This window comes from Athene noctua, chromosome 2 (genome assembly GCF_965140245.1).
Source record: "Athene noctua chromosome 2, bAthNoc1.hap1.1, whole genome shotgun sequence".
Taxonomy (NCBI): domain Eukaryota; kingdom Metazoa; phylum Chordata; class Aves; order Strigiformes; family Strigidae; genus Athene; species Athene noctua.
Genome location: NC_134038.1, coordinates 59,925,486 through 59,944,014, shown reverse-complemented (window position 1 = coordinate 59,944,014; position 18,529 = coordinate 59,925,486). Strand labels below are relative to the sequence as shown.

The window sequence follows — 18,529 nt, the reverse complement described above, 5'->3', positions numbered from 1 at the left end:
CTTCCTTAGCCCTAGAATAATGAAAATACAGTTCTTGGTAGCCCTAGTTTTACAGTGCTGCATTTCTAACGTCATTAATACACAACTGTTAGAGGACAGAGGTAAATTGGATATTGAGTGACAGCAAATAGCATGAACTAGAGGGCTAAAACCAAACTCAGCTGATGAAAAGGAGAAGGAACATGAGAACATGGCTAAAAAAAGTCAGCTGAAGCAGCATGAGCTTGACTGAAAACAAAACTGTAAGCCTCATGTTCTCATGAAAAGAAGGCATTTTCTGATAACCAGCCAAGCATACAGGAGACTTGCATCTACATATCATTGCAAAATTAGCTTTTCTATTTTGTCAAAGACTTGTAAAATATAGTTTTAAATAATACCCAAAAGAAATTCAGAGAAGAGAGCTACAGGTAGAGTTTATTAGTCTACTGAAATACAGAACTGTTATTACAGGATTATATAAATAGCATGGCTGTGCCATTGAATAAGAAGCTGTGATGAGGGCTACGTAATTTACGGATGTTGTCATCACCTTCACTAACCTTCCTCTTCTGTAATGCCACATGTTAAGGATCAATGTTCTATATTATACTAAAAGATCAAAAAGCTGCATGTTCTGGTTCAGTATCCAACCGTAAGTGTCTCAACTCTATTATCACTTCTAATAATGAAATTACATACAAATTGTCTTTTAGTGCTTGAGCATGTGAAATTGTCATCACTTTAAATCCCCAGCATAAAACCCATTTCTGTATCCATTCAGCTATGTGAGAAGATGACTTCCTATAACGAGGGAAAGAGGAAATTACACTATAGCTGTGCAGGCTAATGAAATCAACCAGGAAAAAGCAGTAGATATTAGGTTATCCTTTTGGATAATTCTTCCTGTGTGCCTTAATCTCACCATTCTCCCCAGAGACACTTTAGCTCTGCATGCTAAATGGGAAACATTCAGTTTGTCTGTCAGTTCTCAGTTATTTGGGGTAATCCAAATAAAGCAAAGCATGAAACAACACAAAGACCACAGTGATTGTCCAGTGAAGAAAAGTGTGTGCTACTGGTGACTGCGTAGTATAAACTGAGATGGTAAATTCATACCACCACTGTACAGTTGAAGTATCCCTTCACCAAGACCTAGTCTATCCACAAAGCAGGTAAACAGGACTTGACTATTTTGTCTGTTCATTTGTTTCATTTGCAGCATTTGTGGTAAAAAAACATTGACAGGAATAGCATGTCCCATTTTACTTAAAAGGTCAACTGTTATCAATTTTCACAGCACAGAACAACAGAGAGTTCCTGAGATGGATAAATATCAGAAATACAGCATATGTGCTTTTTTACTTTCATAAATGGCCTTTTGGGAATATATAAAACAACAGTGCTTCAAAGATTGTGTTAAAAGTAAAGATAACATAAATAGAAAAGGAGAAAAAAATATATCAAAGGAGAAGTTTCTCTCTGAGTTTTGCCATCTTTGTTTTCCGCATGGTGTCCATAAAGACAGATGGGGAATAGTTGATTTCAGTTGAGTTTGCTGTTGGGTTTTTTTTTATTATTCACAAAAGTACTTGGGAGGAAAAAAAAAAATCTGTACAGAGCTGTAGCTACTCTCAACCAGGAGCTTACCTGCACAGCAGGTATGAACATTTATTTAGCACAGGACACGTGGAAGGGTGAGACCCCAGGTCGAGGCTGAAGAGAGAGCACAGGTCCCCATAGGTTGCCTCCAGAGGCAGTGGGAGGGACAGAGCCCATCAGAAAATCACGTCTGACTCACCTCCTGCTCCATTATCTGAAAATGAGGCAGCCTAGCCTCTTACCTACATTTAGCCTTCATAATTTCACCCCATCTCCTCTCCATTTCCCAGAGTGCCAGTAAAACCGATGTAGTGTAGTTTCTAGAAAGAAGAAAAGCTATTTGGTTTAATTTCTATACTGAATTCCTCAGCTCTTTCATCACAGATGACGTTCCCTCAGTTTCTCAGCAGCTGATATTCCCACATATCAGTCTGAATTTGACTGAGTGGCCAGCATTTCCACAGTACTCACAGCCTTAAAGTATTTTAGCAATGACACTGATTATCCAAGTGAGTCAAAAAGTCATCAGCCACATCTTAAAGTGTCAGGCTATGATCTAGGAAAAGAGTCTAACCTCAGACTATATATGTATGGCTTGATATAAGGTCACACCACAGATAAAAATAGTATGTGAATAATTCTGTCACCCTATTGACACATTCACCAACACCTTTGAGAAACAAAAAACAAACACAAAAAACTCAGTGTCCTTCCTTGTCTGGCCTCCTTCCCTCCAAAATGATGAGGCTGGAAAAAACAACCCATTCTCTATGCCAACGGTAACATACTCTTCTTATTATTCTGCTGCTTGAAAAACGCTTTCCCCACCCTGCCTTGGCAGAAACATGTACACTCTCTTAAATGCACCTATTTTCTACAAAATGTTTAGGTTCACTGCAATTTTTTTAATGTTTCACTCATTTGGTGTTACTCCATAAAATAATAATGCAAATACTGGCTTTTATGCACTTAGGTCCATGTTTGAAAATTGAATTCAACAAGCCTTTTTATCTTAAAATGGTTAGAAGAGAAACAAAGAGGCAGGTAAATTGGAACTGGAAGGCAATGACTGTGAGCTCTAACAAACTACATGATTTTAGTCCACTTATTTAACATTTTTTTTATTGATTTTACCATCTAGAAAATGAAGGTTAAGATTTATGCTTTCCTTCCCCATACATTATAAATAAAAACTACATGCAGGGCACTTTACAATTTCCAAGTGTTATTTTTGAGAAGTACCAGTGAGCCTCTCAAAGTTAAATATCAGCTTCTTAGGTTTGTGCTCAATCAAGCCTATGACTTTTTCTCTTTTCAGTTCTTCATATCTTAGTGAGGTTTCAGGGGAGAAAAAAAAAGAGTTGAACTCAGCAAAGAGCTTGAAACTGTCCCTGTCCTTAACTATACCTAAATTTAGAGCTGTTGGAAGAAGTGGTCTGGTTTAGATCCAAAAGAAAACATTGAAGCAAGTTGTCAATCAGCATCTCACATGGAGATCACAGCCTTGTTTCACTTCTTCAGGTTTATTTGTGGCTTCTTTTGATTTTTAATTTTTTTTTTTTTATATAAGAAAAATGAAAGGATTACTGAGTCGTTGTGTCATCATGCTTTTGAGAAGACTGACAGTCTTGCAGCAGAACACATAAAATGAAATAAAATTAAAAAAAAACAAAAAACAAAAAACAAAAAACCCCAAAAGAACAGCAACAAAACCCCCCAAATCCACAATCCAAAACAAACCCTAGATGTCCGACAGTTATATAAAAAACAACTAAAAACCAAATCAGCAAAATGTTAAAGTTCTACTTTAAGTGCACCCCTTTTGCAAATGTATATCCATATATACATATATATGTCTGGAAGATAACTGTGCCTATCCAAACAGGTAAATGGGCTAAACAGTTAAATGCTTCAGCCCTTTAAGTGAACATAACATATGCTGTGCTGACAGACAGAAAAAAATTGTATATGGTTCAGTCCACAATCTGATTACATGTTAAGCACCTCCCAAGAGGCACTCAGAATTACTCAGGATTAAATCCAAGATGATTAAAATGTATACCATGGAAAAGAAGGACCTACATTTAAAAGAAAAAAAAAAAAAGGGCAAAAATCAGTCAGCTCTTACTCCTATTACTGTAAAACTGATGGGCCAAAGGTTTCTCCAAAGCAATGTGAGAAACAGGCCCCTTCCGCCTTAAGAAAGTAAATACATTTTTTCTGAAAAACCACAAAAAACATTCTGCCAATAAATGGATGTCAAGGATGCAAGAAGGAATACTGTAATATACCTCAGGTATGGATCTGAAGTCTTGTTAAAGAAACATGAAAACATTGAAAAATTATTTTAGGTGAAAGGCTCGTTTTACTGAGGTGAATAGGAATCCTGTTACATTATTTAAAAGGAATAGGATTTTGCCCTGCATGATCATGTAATTAAAGTGTCAGAATGCACACACCCAGGAGGACAGAGTTAATGCTGAACACAGAATTAACATTGGTATTTCATGACTCTTGAACGATTTGCTGTGTAACCCTAACATTCACTGAATGCTGCCTTCCAAACAGAATTGCCTAGGGCTTTGTAAAATTGAATAGTGGTGGGGAGAAAATATTCCCTATTGCAGATCCCTTTGCCTGAGTGTTTCTGAAGCATTTCTATCTCACAGCCCTTAAAACTTCCTCGCTTCTGGATGTACAGTTAGATTGGCACCCTGCAAAGCATCCTGAACGTAAGGCAGTGCAGAACTGACCTCCCCAGGAGCAGAGCACTCTGCAGACATGAGGCAGAGTCTGGTAGCTGCTTGCACTTCACTTGATGAGAGAAGTGAGTTATGCCAGCCCTTTGCTTGATGTAGATTCTTCACCAAGGGAAAAGGTAACAAAAAAAAAAAAAAAAAAAACCACACGAAAACCCCCCCAGCCTTCCTATCCAAATCACAGTCTTCTCAGTCCCTACCTGCCTGAAAGGATTTGAAATGAGAATGGCAATATTTTTAGGGGGAGAAGAGAGGGAGGAAGGTGACTGCTGTTCACTTCAGAGTGGTGCTACACATAATATGTTAACATACAGAAAGGAACCCGCTTCTTCACCTTTTTTCTCCCCTGCATGGGAATGCAGCTTCGGTCATGATTGCACCTCAGGAACCACACAATAAAAAGCCTCTCCGGTGAGAAGGTTAGGAACTGGGCACATCTTATCTTATAAGATGCTCAGCAAGGATTCTGTTTCCAGAAAGATGGGCTTCCTTTTGCAAGTGCAAATTTTCATCTGTTTTTCTTATAAAATGAATTTCTGGTACAAATGTGAGTTCCAGAGCCAACAAATCATACTGCTGATACAAAAGTAGGCTGGGCACAGACTGTTTCAGAAAAAAAAAGGTTTGCTTTTTAGAAGATATCTGCTTGTGAATGCTAGGACTTCTGTAAAGGACAGGAAAGAGCAGACTGTGAAGCTAAAAATAGCCACATACATGCAAATATCATGTACTCTAGTGCTACCACAGCATCTTTGGCCATAACATAGCAGTTGAAGGAGTATGAGAACTGCTATAGATCAAAACCAGTCTTCAGTCGAGTATTTAAAGACACTTCTTTTCCAGGAGAGAAATTCTAATTTGAGAGCCACACTTCCTTTTTCACCAGTGGGCAAGAATGCCAAATATGCCATTTTCCAGAGGCACAAGAGAAGCTCCAATCTGAGAACAAATTTGTTTAAAAGACAAAACTCACAAAGCCAAGCAGCAGCTGCATGGCATCAGAATGGAAACTGCTACATAATCTAAAACTTAAAAACTTTCAGGACTGCTGTAATAAGAGACGATGTTTCTGACTGTAGCACATCTTTCTTTGCTCAATTGTGCAAAGTACCAGCCCAAGTTCAGAAAAGCACCTAAACACAACCATAGCTTTAATCATGAGAGTCGTTCCGCATTTAACTTGATTATTCAGTTGGCATGATTAAATTCTAAGTGCTTAACTGTGTTAACACAAACATCAAGGTTTTTGTCTCAGTAGGATGAATTAGTAAGCTAAAATTCATTGCACTCATATATTTGAAGCGGTGGATTTCAGATTACTTCATCTCCTTTTCTGTAAGCATGCCATTTTGCCCAAAGCTGTCACTCCCTTGTTTTCTATGCATTTGCTATATTTTAATGAGAAACTCTATTTATTGATTCTGATATTAGGTAGAAAAATGGGGTTTTCTTTCAATAAGATGATTACACATAAATGTTACATAGAAACACAAGAGGGTTATTTGTTTGTTTGTCGGCTTTTTTCCTTCATAATTGCTGAAAGAAGTGTATTACCCACCAGCACAAGGCAGCAAATGAGCTAAGGCCCAGATTCACAGCTGTACTCAGCGTGCTCCACGTGCAGCTACAGGAATGCGAAACGAGCCATCTGAGATACCCTGATGTAAGGGGCTTGCTCTGCACTGGCCTGGTGCCCATCAGAAGGAAGGTAAAGCCACAAGGCTATGTTATGCACCGAGGGCAGCAAGGCCCCCAGGGTGCCAATCTGTCAGGCAGGAAATGTCAAAGCAAAGCAGTAATGCAGACATGCCCTCCTTTTTACTTGTCACACCCTCAGATGCCTGATTCTTTCTCTCTTGACTTCAGTAGTGCTGATTTTTAGGGAGCAAACAACGTAACACAGATCTTCTATATTCTGGGACTAGCTTTTAACTCTTATAAAAGAATATTTATCATTATGTTTCTCTATTCTTATGTAAAAAGTACATCTAATATTAGTAATAAAATATTTTCTTTGTATCAATAGTAGTAAAACACTTTCATTATCATACTCCTTTAAAGAAGCACAGCTAATATTTAGAGCTCTTAAGAAAACTGCGAGAGAAATCAGGAACGTAGTATGTTGCTGCTTTGAAGTGTTAAACATTTTTCTTTTTCAAACTACGAAACTTTGCTCCATCCTGGCTTAAGTTAACCACATTGACAGAATTACAATTTTCAGGTTGCACGATATAAACACATCAAAAAGCAAACATCTGCACCCTCCAAAGGTTGTTTAAATCCCCTACCTTTCCTACATAGAGTGGGTCTGTACCCATGTATTCTTCCAGCACAAAGAACTGATTCCACACCCAGCTGCGTTTGGTTCTCGTCCTCCCTGATTGAAAGTAGGGCTTTGACCTGGACCTTGAGACCTCTGCTTGATTCATCCCAGAAAGACACAGGAAAAGAGCTAGTATCTGCAGAAAATGGCAGAACTCCACTTTGCCCAACTTCATCTTTTTTATTTTTCCCCCGTGAAAGAAAAAACCTTGATGAGAGCGGGCACAATTCCAGTTGTCTCAGTAGCTCTAGCCTCCGGCAGGGTGTCAGCTGGGAGTCCAGAGATAATAATTTGTGGAGTGGTCGATTGGAAGAAGTCACCACTGCTGAACAGCCTTCACCAAAGAAATGGTGCAATAGGTACCTAAATGGGAAAAAGACAAGAACTGTTGTCAGAACTTCTTTTTTTTAAAAAAAAAAAAAAAAGCAAATTTTTTGCAGCTTTCACATAATGCATCAAACATGTTCATTTATTATTTTTCTCATCATCAACACAGTTGAGTTTACATAATAAGTCTCAGAGTTCAGAGCATATTCCTTGGATGTCATTACTACTGCTGATACATCTGTATTTATAGCTATAAAGTTTTCTCATGACTTCTCCTAATACACCAGTTTCCCCAGTACAAATGCTGAATTTCTTTCTCTTTAAAGCAAGTGTAGTTATTTACAGTTATTTGGTTTGATTTTTCCTCCTCTGTCTGCTACAGTCTGTTTTACTTGCCATTACCATGATATAATTACAAACCAGCTACAGGCTGGAAGTTATATTAATGGCAAGGACATATGCTAGCTTAACTCTCTTCCATATAACTGAAAAGTAAAATAAAGGAGTATAAGATGAATCAGAACAATTTGATTGATTCTTAGTCACAGTACAACAGATGTTATGATTTGTTCTGATCTGAATCTGACCAGCTAAAAAGCTCTCAGTATCTCCTCACTTTTTACTACATTCCTAAAGCAAATGTACAGTAAGAAGTATGTTTCACCAATTTAGATATTTATACAAAAATATGTTCAGAAAAATCAGAGAATAATATGATTTTGTGTTTTCAATTAAACACTGATTTAATGACGAATTATTTTGCAGCACTAACACATACATTTTTTGTCTTTTTGTGCATTTTGTCTGTTTTTATTTCAAAATCTTGATCATTTAATAACTAGTAGAACTTACTCAAAAAATACTAATTTACAAAAAGCCCCCCACAAAACCTTCAATAATTAAACAAGTCTTTTTTCTGCCTTTTACAATTGTGAGCCTTCTCTGGTCAAGTAAAAAGTCAGTATATAATGTTTTTAAAAGTATGAGTTCTATCAGTCAGAACCAAAAGTAGCTTTGCCTTTCAGGGGAATGACCTGCTCTATCTGCAGGTAAGCAATGCTCTCTCTGAAATACGCATCCTCCTTGTCTGAGGGAGCAATGAAGCAGACGAGAAGAATTTAAGATGTGCCAAACACAAGGTGAAAATGAGGATGAAATTAAAACAGATAACAAGGCATTCATTTGGAGTAAACCGCTGCTACTTAGGAAGCCATGGAAGAAAGATTTCATCCTTTCTACATTTAATTAATCTAAAAAGGCTAGACATTAAATCACATACACATTAAATGCTCTAGATAGATTATCATTATATCCCTACCCACTACTATTTAAACTGAGTGAAATGTGATCTCTGCTGTTTTCAGTATGTCAGGCTCTTTTAGCTACAGAACGCCTATGCATCGTTCTGCCAAAGGTACCTAGAGGGCAGAAACATGAAACAAATAAAAAGCTCTTCTGATTACAGACTGTATTTAAAGCCTTTTTATAGTAATCCCTTCTGTGGTACTGCCCTGCACCAGAAAGGCTTTGCTTAGAGACTGGTGGGATAAACCACAAACCCACTGAGCATGTTTGCTAAGCAGCAGCAATTTGAAAGCTTCCATATGTGAAAATCCAGTGTCTCCCTACAGGCAAAACAAAGAGAATAGGCAATGTCTTACCTAAACACCCTAATTTCCAAAACGTGATATTATAGTTGTAACAGGCATCTCTCCAACATGGACGAAGATTCTTTTTGCGGCAGAATTAACACGCAAGTATCATCCTTGCTAGGAGAGCACAGTGTAAAATTATTAATCCCAACTAGTCATAGTCCAGTTTTGAACTGGTCCTTTGGGTGAATCATGACCATATGACATAGTAATTACTGAGAGCATTGCCACGAGTGTCAAGGAGAGTAGCTGTGCTTCCTTGGTGATATGTTCACTTCCTACTGCTCCGTTCAAATAAGATAAGTGTTGTTTGTAGTACAGGCTGTTTATTCACCCTTTACTTTCCCTCTCTGTGTCTAAGTTACATCAGGTTAAAGACATCTGATATTGATAAACTGTCAGTTTATTTCAAAGAGGCAGCAGATCGTTATTTAACAGAGATAAAAATATGAAATGGATTTTCTTAAGAAATGTCAGTAAAACATTTACAATATGTTATAGTCTTTCCATGAAGCAGTTCAAAATGTCTTGTTCTTGCTCTGAACAGACATTTCAAACCTAGAATTGCTCTAACCTTTATCTCGAACAGTGTTCTCTTATATCCTTTCTTTTACACCTGCAGGAAAGTATGAAAGCCACCATATGGAGTGCCATGGTCCCCAGCCACACACCACAGCACAGAACTGAAAAATGCACCCAAAATACCAACTGAAAAACAGTCCATATGCTAGACAGCACAATCTGATGAAAAGCAGAATACTCACACCCCCTGGAAAAAAAAAAAAAACCAAAACTGTTGTCGTTTACTCATTCTCAAATGCTTAAACAACACAGTCTCCAGAATTCCAATTATTTTTATTCAGTGGTGTGGCAGCACTTTCTGCTATGAAACATTCTTCCCTCCCTTCCTCCCCTTCTTCAGGATAAGGCTCCATATTCCTCTTAGAGCCCTTTTTTTTAGGTTTTTATTTATAGTTCTTTCAGCACATTGCCTTTTGAGTGTGATACTTCCCAAAGAAAGAGTAAAAGTGTCTGGTATTTGAAAATCTTTTCTGTTTTGGGAATAATTATTTATTAAATTGCATTTCATTACCTTTTTTACTGATCTAGATATACATACTTATATTGATTTTTTAAATTAAAAAAAAATATATTCTGGCCCAAGCTTAACTAGCACTTCAACATCACCTGTTCTGTGAGGTCCTCAAGTATGGAGTCCACAAGCCCACATAAGCAACATCACAGCATGCATAAAACTGAAAACTGAAAGGTGCTGTTGGGTTTTTTATCCTCCTCAAGGCATAACTTTAGTGTTCAGGGTTGCACTTGCAGCAGTGGATATGACTAACGCTGACAGCAATAGAGGGAAGGCAGTGCTCTGATTCCAGTGCCTTCTCTGTCATTTGTGTTTACAGGCTTGTGTGAAGGCAAAACTGACCTGCAACCATTTTGTATTTTGTGTTTAAAGATGTTCTTTTATAAAATCGTATCACTTTCTGCACAAACAGGACTCAGAGTACACAGAACTGAAAAATATTTGCACTTGTAATTGATGTCATTAATTACCCTAGCACATAAGTGGACCTTTACATCTTACTTCTGGATCTCCAAAATGTTAATCCTCTCCCCAAACAGGGACAAAATACAATCATGTCTCCTCGCTCAAGCTTTGCCTACATAAAAAGTAATTTAAGTTTTAAAAATAAAATTGTCTGTTGGTAATTAAAGCACTAGGCTCTACCTTTCACTTCTAAACTTGTATTCCCTATTTACTTTCATATAGTCCTGACAACCACAAATATGAAAAATATAAAGTATAAAACCCAGTGTGCAATTCAATGAGTATGTTATGTGATCTGGACTGTGCATGTAGTACGTCTTGCCAGAGCAGTAACACGCTGTCTATGTGAACAGCTATAAGAACCCAAAACAAATACATAAATAATATCCACTAAATATCTAATATCTCATATTTGTGTTCTTAAATAGCTGGTTGATATATAAAACATTCAGACTGAAGAATATACATTTGAAAAAATAATAACCTCCTTATTCAATATATACCATAAAACTTACATTTTCTCCCATCTGCTGTATAGAAATGGAACTATATTTAAGCCACAGTCTAGTAGCAGAAGTGTTCTGGTGAACACTGCTGATTTGAAAAATGTTACTACTCTACTTTGCCAAAACAATCTGCTAGTGTCAAAAAGACACTATTATGCACTGTCTCTGAGGGACAATCTTGATTTGTTGAAAACATTCAGATCATGAATAAGATCCTCAGCTTTAAGGAATAGTTCCCCTCACTGCAAGCAATTAAGGGTAATTTACACCCACTGAAAATCTCTCTGAATATTTTGCTTTGCTCCATAATTTCTAAAACAACACATCTAGACTAGTCCTTGCTGTTTGTGTGTAGCCGTGAACACCAGCAGATATGGACAAAACACATCTTCAGTCTCCTAGATATCCTCATGGAAGCCCTCTTTCCCCACCCTTGAGATTTCCCCAGCCTTGTAGGACCATTTGCTGAAGGGTCTTGAGATTATCTTTGTACCACCTAACCTTTACAGCCAAAGGGCAAATTCCTGCAGATTTCCACTCACACATTGCTACCAGTGTCACAGTGCCATCTTAATCTATGAACCATATAATTTCCTTTGTCAATCTCTTCAATCTAACATGGAATTTTTTCCTTCACCATATATTGTCCTGAAGTCTTTCCAATGTACAAAATTCGTCAGGAAGAAGTGGAAATCCAAAACCTTTTCCACTACTAAACTCCTCCAGTCTGGATTGCATTTGTCTATTTTGAAATCTTAGAATGAAGTTTTCTACTCATTGCATTTCTTCTCCCTGTGCCCACCCTGCCACCTTCTTCTCCTCTCATCAACATTGCTTCAATTTTTGATACCACTGCAAAATCTATTGTGTAAACTTGGACCCCACAGTCTCTGAAAGTGCAGCCCAGACACCTCCTAGTAAATCTTGCTTTAACTTGGTCAATAGTGCACAGTTATCCCTTGTTTGGGGTTTTTTCCCTCTACTTTAGTCATTCAATAAAATAAGACCTTGAGTGTTGAGATAATCCTGAGGGTGACCATTGACACTGGATCTTGAACCATGATCCCTTAAACACAGTGGAATCAGCAGGTGAGCCCCCTGATAGCTGAACTACCCTCATTGAAATATTTATGTTTTGACATTCAATTTCACAGTGCCCACTGGAAAGGGTGTCACTTTTCATGGCAGAGAAAATTCCCCTTTGTTATGAGCCTGCAGTTCCTCTCTGTCACACACCCTAAATATCATGGGAGACTCCTTCACAGGCACAGGAACTCTGTGATTCTTAAAACAAAGGATTTATAGAAGATAACATGTCTAATTATCACAATGTCTAGTTATCATATTTTCAGGGAAATTAAAAAAAAAAAAAGGAAAAAAGGAGGGTGCCTTGGAGCAAGTGAGGTGGGGACCGACCCTTCCATGAAATGAAGCTCTGCAAGTCAAGGCAGTACAATGAAACCTATTAACTCCCTGTGCCAGATGACATTACAACTACAGACCACAACCTCCTGCCGCTAACTGGCCTAAATATTCACATGGGAGATCTGTAAATGTAGTGCACATCCTGCAGTCTGCATCTGGTTATCAAGCAAAAAACTATCACTACTCCAAACATATGGCGCTGTTACACTAAACTGGCTCCAATACCCTCTGACTCAGGTGGAAGGACCTGATGAGACAATAGAAAAACACTAGGCATACTTCAATAAATGATACAGCTTCCAAAAAATGTGTAAAGAAACCCAGGCAACAGCTTTTGGTCTTTCATATTGCTCTGCAGTTGATCATAAGATTCTATGTGGCTAGAGTGCTAAGTTGTGTAGGTTGTTGATTGGTTTCTTTTTTTCCCCAAGAAAAATTAACAAAAGAAACATTTAAATATTTTTAGCATAATTTTCTCCATGTGAAAGTGCTTTGTTGGATTTTCACCTTGTTATGACACATTTTAATAGATCTAAGTTGCTGGAAAGGATTATGCTAATTTGATCCGTTATTGAAAAGAAATGCTAGCAGTATTTCTATATCTGTGACCAATCAAGTTAAATATTTAAATTTCCACAAGCTGTTTCTGCAGCCTCATCTAAACTGAGGAACTTCACATAATACCTAGGGATGACTTTCTTGCAGAACCACTGAATTCCCAGAGGAGGCACTCCTGCATTACTGCTTAGAGTTAAGCCTGGTTTGATGGGAAGAACCAAAGTAACCATCAGCTGTTTTATGCACCCTTCCTCGGCTAGAATTTAATGATTTTTATTGCCACGAGAAAACAATACCCAGTAGTAACATGAAAGTGTACATGAAAAAAAAAATGTGCATGATAAACTGAAGGAAACTGAACGGTTCAAGAAAGGCCTTCACTGAAGAACCGCTGAACACATCAGATACTGAAGCCTAGCCAAAAACATAAGACAGAAACTTACTAGCCAGCCTGTCACTAAAACTGACTCCTAAGCAGCATATTAATCTGCAAAGCACTTGAAATTTAAAATATTTTCTATTTTCATTGCACACTGAAGTAAATTTTTGAGTTGAATACCTTTGAGAAAAGGCTTAGCCAGGTTTATAGCAAAGTAGGACTTTAACTTAGAGTAGAACAACCTAAGGTTTTGCATTAATAATGATTTTCTTCAGTCAAGTCTCTGCTGAAGAAACAGAAAAATATGGACACAACATGCACATGCACACAGTTATACACACAGGATAGGCAAAAATCTACCCGGATGCTATATCCATTCTCATCAGATAATTCATGGATGATCTGCAGTTACACAAATGCTTTATAGTTACCCTTTTATATAGAAAGATAAGAATGCTTGACTATTAAATCAATAGCAAATAATCAAGAGTACTTTGCTATTAAATCAATAAAAGTAGACCTATGAGAGTTGTGAGGCTGTCATCTGACTCTTAACACAATTCTAATGACCTACATCAGCCTTTAATTACAGTAAAGTCTTCCATTATAACTGTGAAACACCCTCTGATTAAAACTGCAGTCTTTAATGGCTTTTTGCGAGAAAACAGTCTACATTACTGATGTTTGTATTTTTATTCACATTAACTGATTACACTTCTAACAGTGGTAGCTCAGATTACCTTTGATATTTCCATGATATTCCAGGTAGTTTTAAATCTATTTTAAGTACTCAAACCCAAGATATTTGACATACTTAACATTAAAAGTTGTCAGAATCAACTTTTAGCTCCATTGCTCTTCTCCCTTTGCAATTGTTTTTTAAATCTTACTCAGCCTTTCTTCATGACCCTAAAAAAGAAGTGTGCCTAGATTAGATCCCCTGGTAGTTGCAGGCTGGAGAGCTTAAAAGTGTGCACAAGGACTTTAAACAGGATGTCACATTTGGTCCCTAGATAGTTCGTTTGGATTTGTTTAGTGGGATTTCTGTTCTTTTTTTTTTCCCCAAAAGATGGTAACACACTGGTTGCACTGAACTAGCTCTCATGAGGCACAGTTGCATTATCTCTACACATCCTCAATTCACTTTCGCATCTTTAAAATTCTTATGATATTGCTAAAAGCAAATCAGCATCATTTCCCAACTGATTTTTATCTGTTGACCTGTTGTACCTTCAGAAGCTTTATTCCAAGTAAACAGTTTACTTAGGCAACTTTCAGGCTATTGCCCATCTAAATAGCTCTTCACCTGAGATTATGTAGACCTATCTTTTTCAGAAACAGGATAAATATCTAGCTTTCACTGGTAACAATTCCCTGCAAACTTCACATAATGTAACAGGGAAACAATAAATTCGGTAAGGGTAGAAAAGTAAAGTTACACATCATTGTCAAGCAGATACTGCTTCAGAAACTGGCATTCTTAAGAGTTTGGCTCCTTTATATGTTTACTTATTTGTCCTGGAAAAGCAATTTATTTTCTGCAAAGCTGTACAATCACCTATGTTTTAGATGAAAAATGGCAAGGCAGTATGTCTTGTTAGGGAGACTATAAAGTATGCGCTGCCCTTTCAAGTCTCTACTTTGACTTGAGAAGTTATCTATCAGAACACAAGATTTTATCCTTGCAATGGGAAAAGATTAAAGTATCAACACTTCAGTTCCCAGAATCAGAGTGCCTCACTAGTCTCCATCTCCCATCCCTCCTTAAATGCCCCAATTTGCTGGTGAAGACGTCGCTTGCAGGATCCTGGCTCACCTGAACTACCTCACCTTTTGAGAGTGTGAGTATAAAGGCTAAATCTTATCTCAGAAAGGGATATTCTTCCCTCCATTTATCACCCAGAAGTCTGAGGATCCAGGTCACAGACGACTTGCTACCGGTCCACACAACCTATTATAGGAAAGCAGGACGTGTCCGTGCGTGGATATGTGGAGAGATGGGGGGACGGGGCGGAGGTGGAAGGGTCAGTATCAGCCAAGCACTGCAGAGCTAGCCTTACCAGCTGAATACTAATCAAAGAAATAAGCTCCCATCATTTCAACATTTGCAAACTCTAGAACATCCTTGACATAAAAGGAGGAAAGCTCTGGGAAATAACTCAGGAAATTTTCTGCCCTCAGTAATCTTTTGCTCCGTAGCATCACTGCCGGATTCAGATCAAGCAAGACAGCCGCTTTGGTGTGGCGTAAAGGGCTGAGGTAGTCAGGACTTAGCGCTGCCTACATTTTGCAGAAGTCTGAGGCCCTCCCTTCCCCCACCTCACCTCCCCGCTTCTCTGTGAGACTTCTCCAAAGAGTCAGAGAGATGCTATTGTTCTCTTATTTTTTCAGAAGGTGCGCACTCGCATACAGCGTTAGTGTGTACAGCTCGCATATAGCGTTAGTGCTCTTACTTCCCGCGGCTCCCCCCCCACGGCTGGTGCCGGTGCTCCCGCGGCCGCCCCCGAGCACGGGGAGAACGGAACTTGCCGCGGCTGCCCCCGCCGAGCCACGGCCCCGCTGCCGAGCGGCGGCAGTTTAGGGGCACGGGGGGGACGGGGGGGGCGGCGTCGGAGGAGGGGGGAGACGAACCGCACACAGCCCTTTCCTGCAACTACTCCGATCCCCCTCTGCCTACATAGGAGAGGAGAGGAGAGGAGGGGAGGGGAGAGAGGGAAGCACGGAAAGGCACAGGTGCAGCCGCACTTACCTGCTCCCCCTCTCCCTCGGCTGCCCGGCGCAGTGAGTATTTTAATCCCAAAGGCCGACGGTGCCTCCGCGGCGAAGTGCTGGCGGGATGCTGCCGGGCGGGGGCCGGGCTGCGGGCGGCGGGGCTCCCTCCTGGCATGGGGGCTGCGCGCCCACCCGCGCACTCGCCCGCACCCGCGGAGGTAGGAGCGCCGCCGCGCCTGTCCGCTCCGCTCCGCTGCTCCTTCCTCCTCCTGCTCCTTCTCCTCCGGCGCGGCGCGGCGCGGCGCGGCACGGCCAGCCGCTGGGCACACGGTGGGAGAAGTGGGTGCCGGTGCCAAGCCCAGCTCCGACTGGGTGCGGATCGTGGCTGCCGGAGGAGGAGGAGGAGGAAGAGGAGGGAGGGAAGGAGGGAGGAGGAGGGAAGAAGGCAAAGGAGGTGGGGATGCTGCTCTGGGCAGGGGATATCACCGCTCGGCGGCCGGAGCCGGCTGCCAGCTCCGTCCGAGGGCGGGCGGCGGAGGCACCGCGACTCTTTGTACCTCCCGAAGACCCAGCGGTGGCTATTGAAAAGGGAGCCAGGGAGCCAGCAGCCTGCCCGGCCCCACTCCCCCCCCGCCTCTCCTCCCCCCCCTCCTCCTCCTCCTCCTTGACAGGATATACAGATGGAGTCCTTTGGATAAAAATCAGGAGCCGGGCTAGGGGGTGGGGCGGGAGCCAAATCTATCTCCCGATTTGCATTTGAAACGCGGAGCTGAAGGAGAGAGTTTAAGAATTTTTTTTTTTTTTTAATATTTCTCCCCCCGCCTCAACTTGTCCTCGAAGCCGCGATCAGTTGGGCTCCCGAGGTGTGAAGGCAAAGTCGTAAAACTACTCCGAACTTGCGGGGTCCCTGCTTTTACAGTTTTGCCCTTGCAGTCTCCCCACCCTGCCCTGCTTCCACTTGCCGGATCCCCACTCCTCCCCCGGCCCGTTCCCCAGGCTGGTGGTGGGGCAGCAGGGGGCCGAGGGGCACCGAGCGGGCCGGGGCCCCCTCTCCTGGCCCCGGGGCGGCGGCGCGGCTCTCCCGGGGCAAGGCACGGACCTGCCAAGGACCCGTTCAAGGGACCTAAAACCCCGCACCCCTGCTGCCCCCAGCCTCCCTAGTGCTGCTGTCCCTCCTACCCGGACCCTGTTTAAAGCGGAGGGTTCGGGGGGGGGGGGGGGGGGGGGGGGCGGGGGCGAGGAGGGAGGAGAAGGGAAAAAAAAAATTAATTGATCAGGCGTTTTCATAGAATGAACGGTGGAGAGGGGCGACTGTGGCCGTGCGGGAACTCTGGGCACCGGTGGGAGGAGAAGGCGCGGTGTCAGGCTGGGGCTGGTGCCCGGCAGCACCCACACACAGCCCCGCAAGCCCCGCGCTGCCCGGGGAAGCCGCTCCGGGAATGAGCACCCGCTTTGTCTGGACATCGTCCGGCTGGGAAAGCGGCAGCACAAACTTTCTGCCTTATTTCAGCACTGCCGAAGCCTTTTGGGGCTGCAGAATTAAACAGACCTGCAACAGAAACGTGATCACCCAAGAGCCAGGACGCCTCCTGCAAAAAAAAAAAAAAAAAAAAAGGCAGAGGTTCCAAATGTTGACAGAGCTGCTGAACTGACATTTTCCACGGACAAAAATATTTTTAACACGTGCTGTTTTTAGAACAATGGATCGTACCAAGGGCAACTGTAAGAAATGAGCCTTGGCCAATGTCTTTTGATTTATAACTTTACCAGAAAAGCATGCTCAACACACTATGAACAAACTAATAATGTGCATTTATAATTAATTTTCATTCCTATTATATATTATACTGTGAAGTGTGGTGTCAAGAACAATAAATTAATGTGAAGATAAAGTCACTTAAAAAAAAAAATTGGTTTGGATCTCAAAGGATATTTTTAATCATTTTAGTTTCAAAATTTGTTTGAAGCCTTTTAATACATAAATGCAAACATGCACGAATATTTTAATAAGTGTAACGTGTAACTGTGATGTGTTCTTTGTCTTTTAGCTTAATTTTCAGACGTGATTTCCAATGTCACCCTTCTAATCAGAGTGAGGTAATTGAGCATCATAGCATTTGTAAACTGAAGAAGTGGTTTAAAGAGAGCAACTAGAAGCAATCTTCATTCTCCAAGTTACAGAGTGTCTGAGTGCATGGTTACAACTTAATAAGATGTATTCAGGCAAGAAAATCCTGAAACATGATTGCACACAGTCGCTTAAGATTGTAATTAAGGATTCTTCTTTCCTTTGTCCTTCCCCCAATCCCTAATTCATCTTTCACAAATTAATCAAAATAAGACTCTTTGCACTGATCCTTAGAGGACAAAATTCAAGGACAGATTATCTTTTTTCCCTCACTAAATATCACAAACACCTCTGCTTTATCTTCTTTCAAATTCATTCAGAGATGTAACCAGTACTTGGAAACCTTATCTTTTCCTACTTAATTCGGTAGCTATGACTTCAATGGTGAAAATAGAACAGATTAAAAATAGAGGGAAAAAACCTTTGTTTGGGAATAGGATGATACAGAAAGAGAATCTACAAGGGGTCACACATTTCATAAACTTTACCTAACATCTTCAAACTTTTTCTTTGCTCTTCGTATTCAAAATAGGGACTAAACAGTTTTACAATCACTTAAAATCTTTATAAAGGAAGGATTCTTTCTTATTAACTTTGATTCTATGCAGATATTACTAA

At 40.5% G+C, this 18,529-nt stretch overlaps 1 protein-coding gene across 2 annotated transcripts in view; it reads right to left on the bottom strand.

The window, feature by feature from the left end:
• Positions 1 to 16,405, bottom strand: part of CDH7 (cadherin 7) — an 80,794-nt gene extending 64,389 nt beyond the window's left edge. For both annotated transcript variants that reach the window (XM_074899289.1, XM_074899290.1), the window contains exons 1-2: positions 15,821 to 16,405; positions 6,629 to 7,026 (exon numbers count right to left, since the gene is read on the bottom strand). In XM_074899289.1, the coding sequence (XP_074755390.1) occupies positions 6,629 to 6,838 (210 nt within the window). In that variant the 5' untranslated portion in view covers positions 6,839 to 7,026; positions 15,821 to 16,405. The remainder of the gene's footprint in view (positions 1 to 6,628; positions 7,027 to 15,820) is intronic.
• Between the last annotated feature and the right edge of the window lie 2,124 nt (positions 16,406 to 18,529).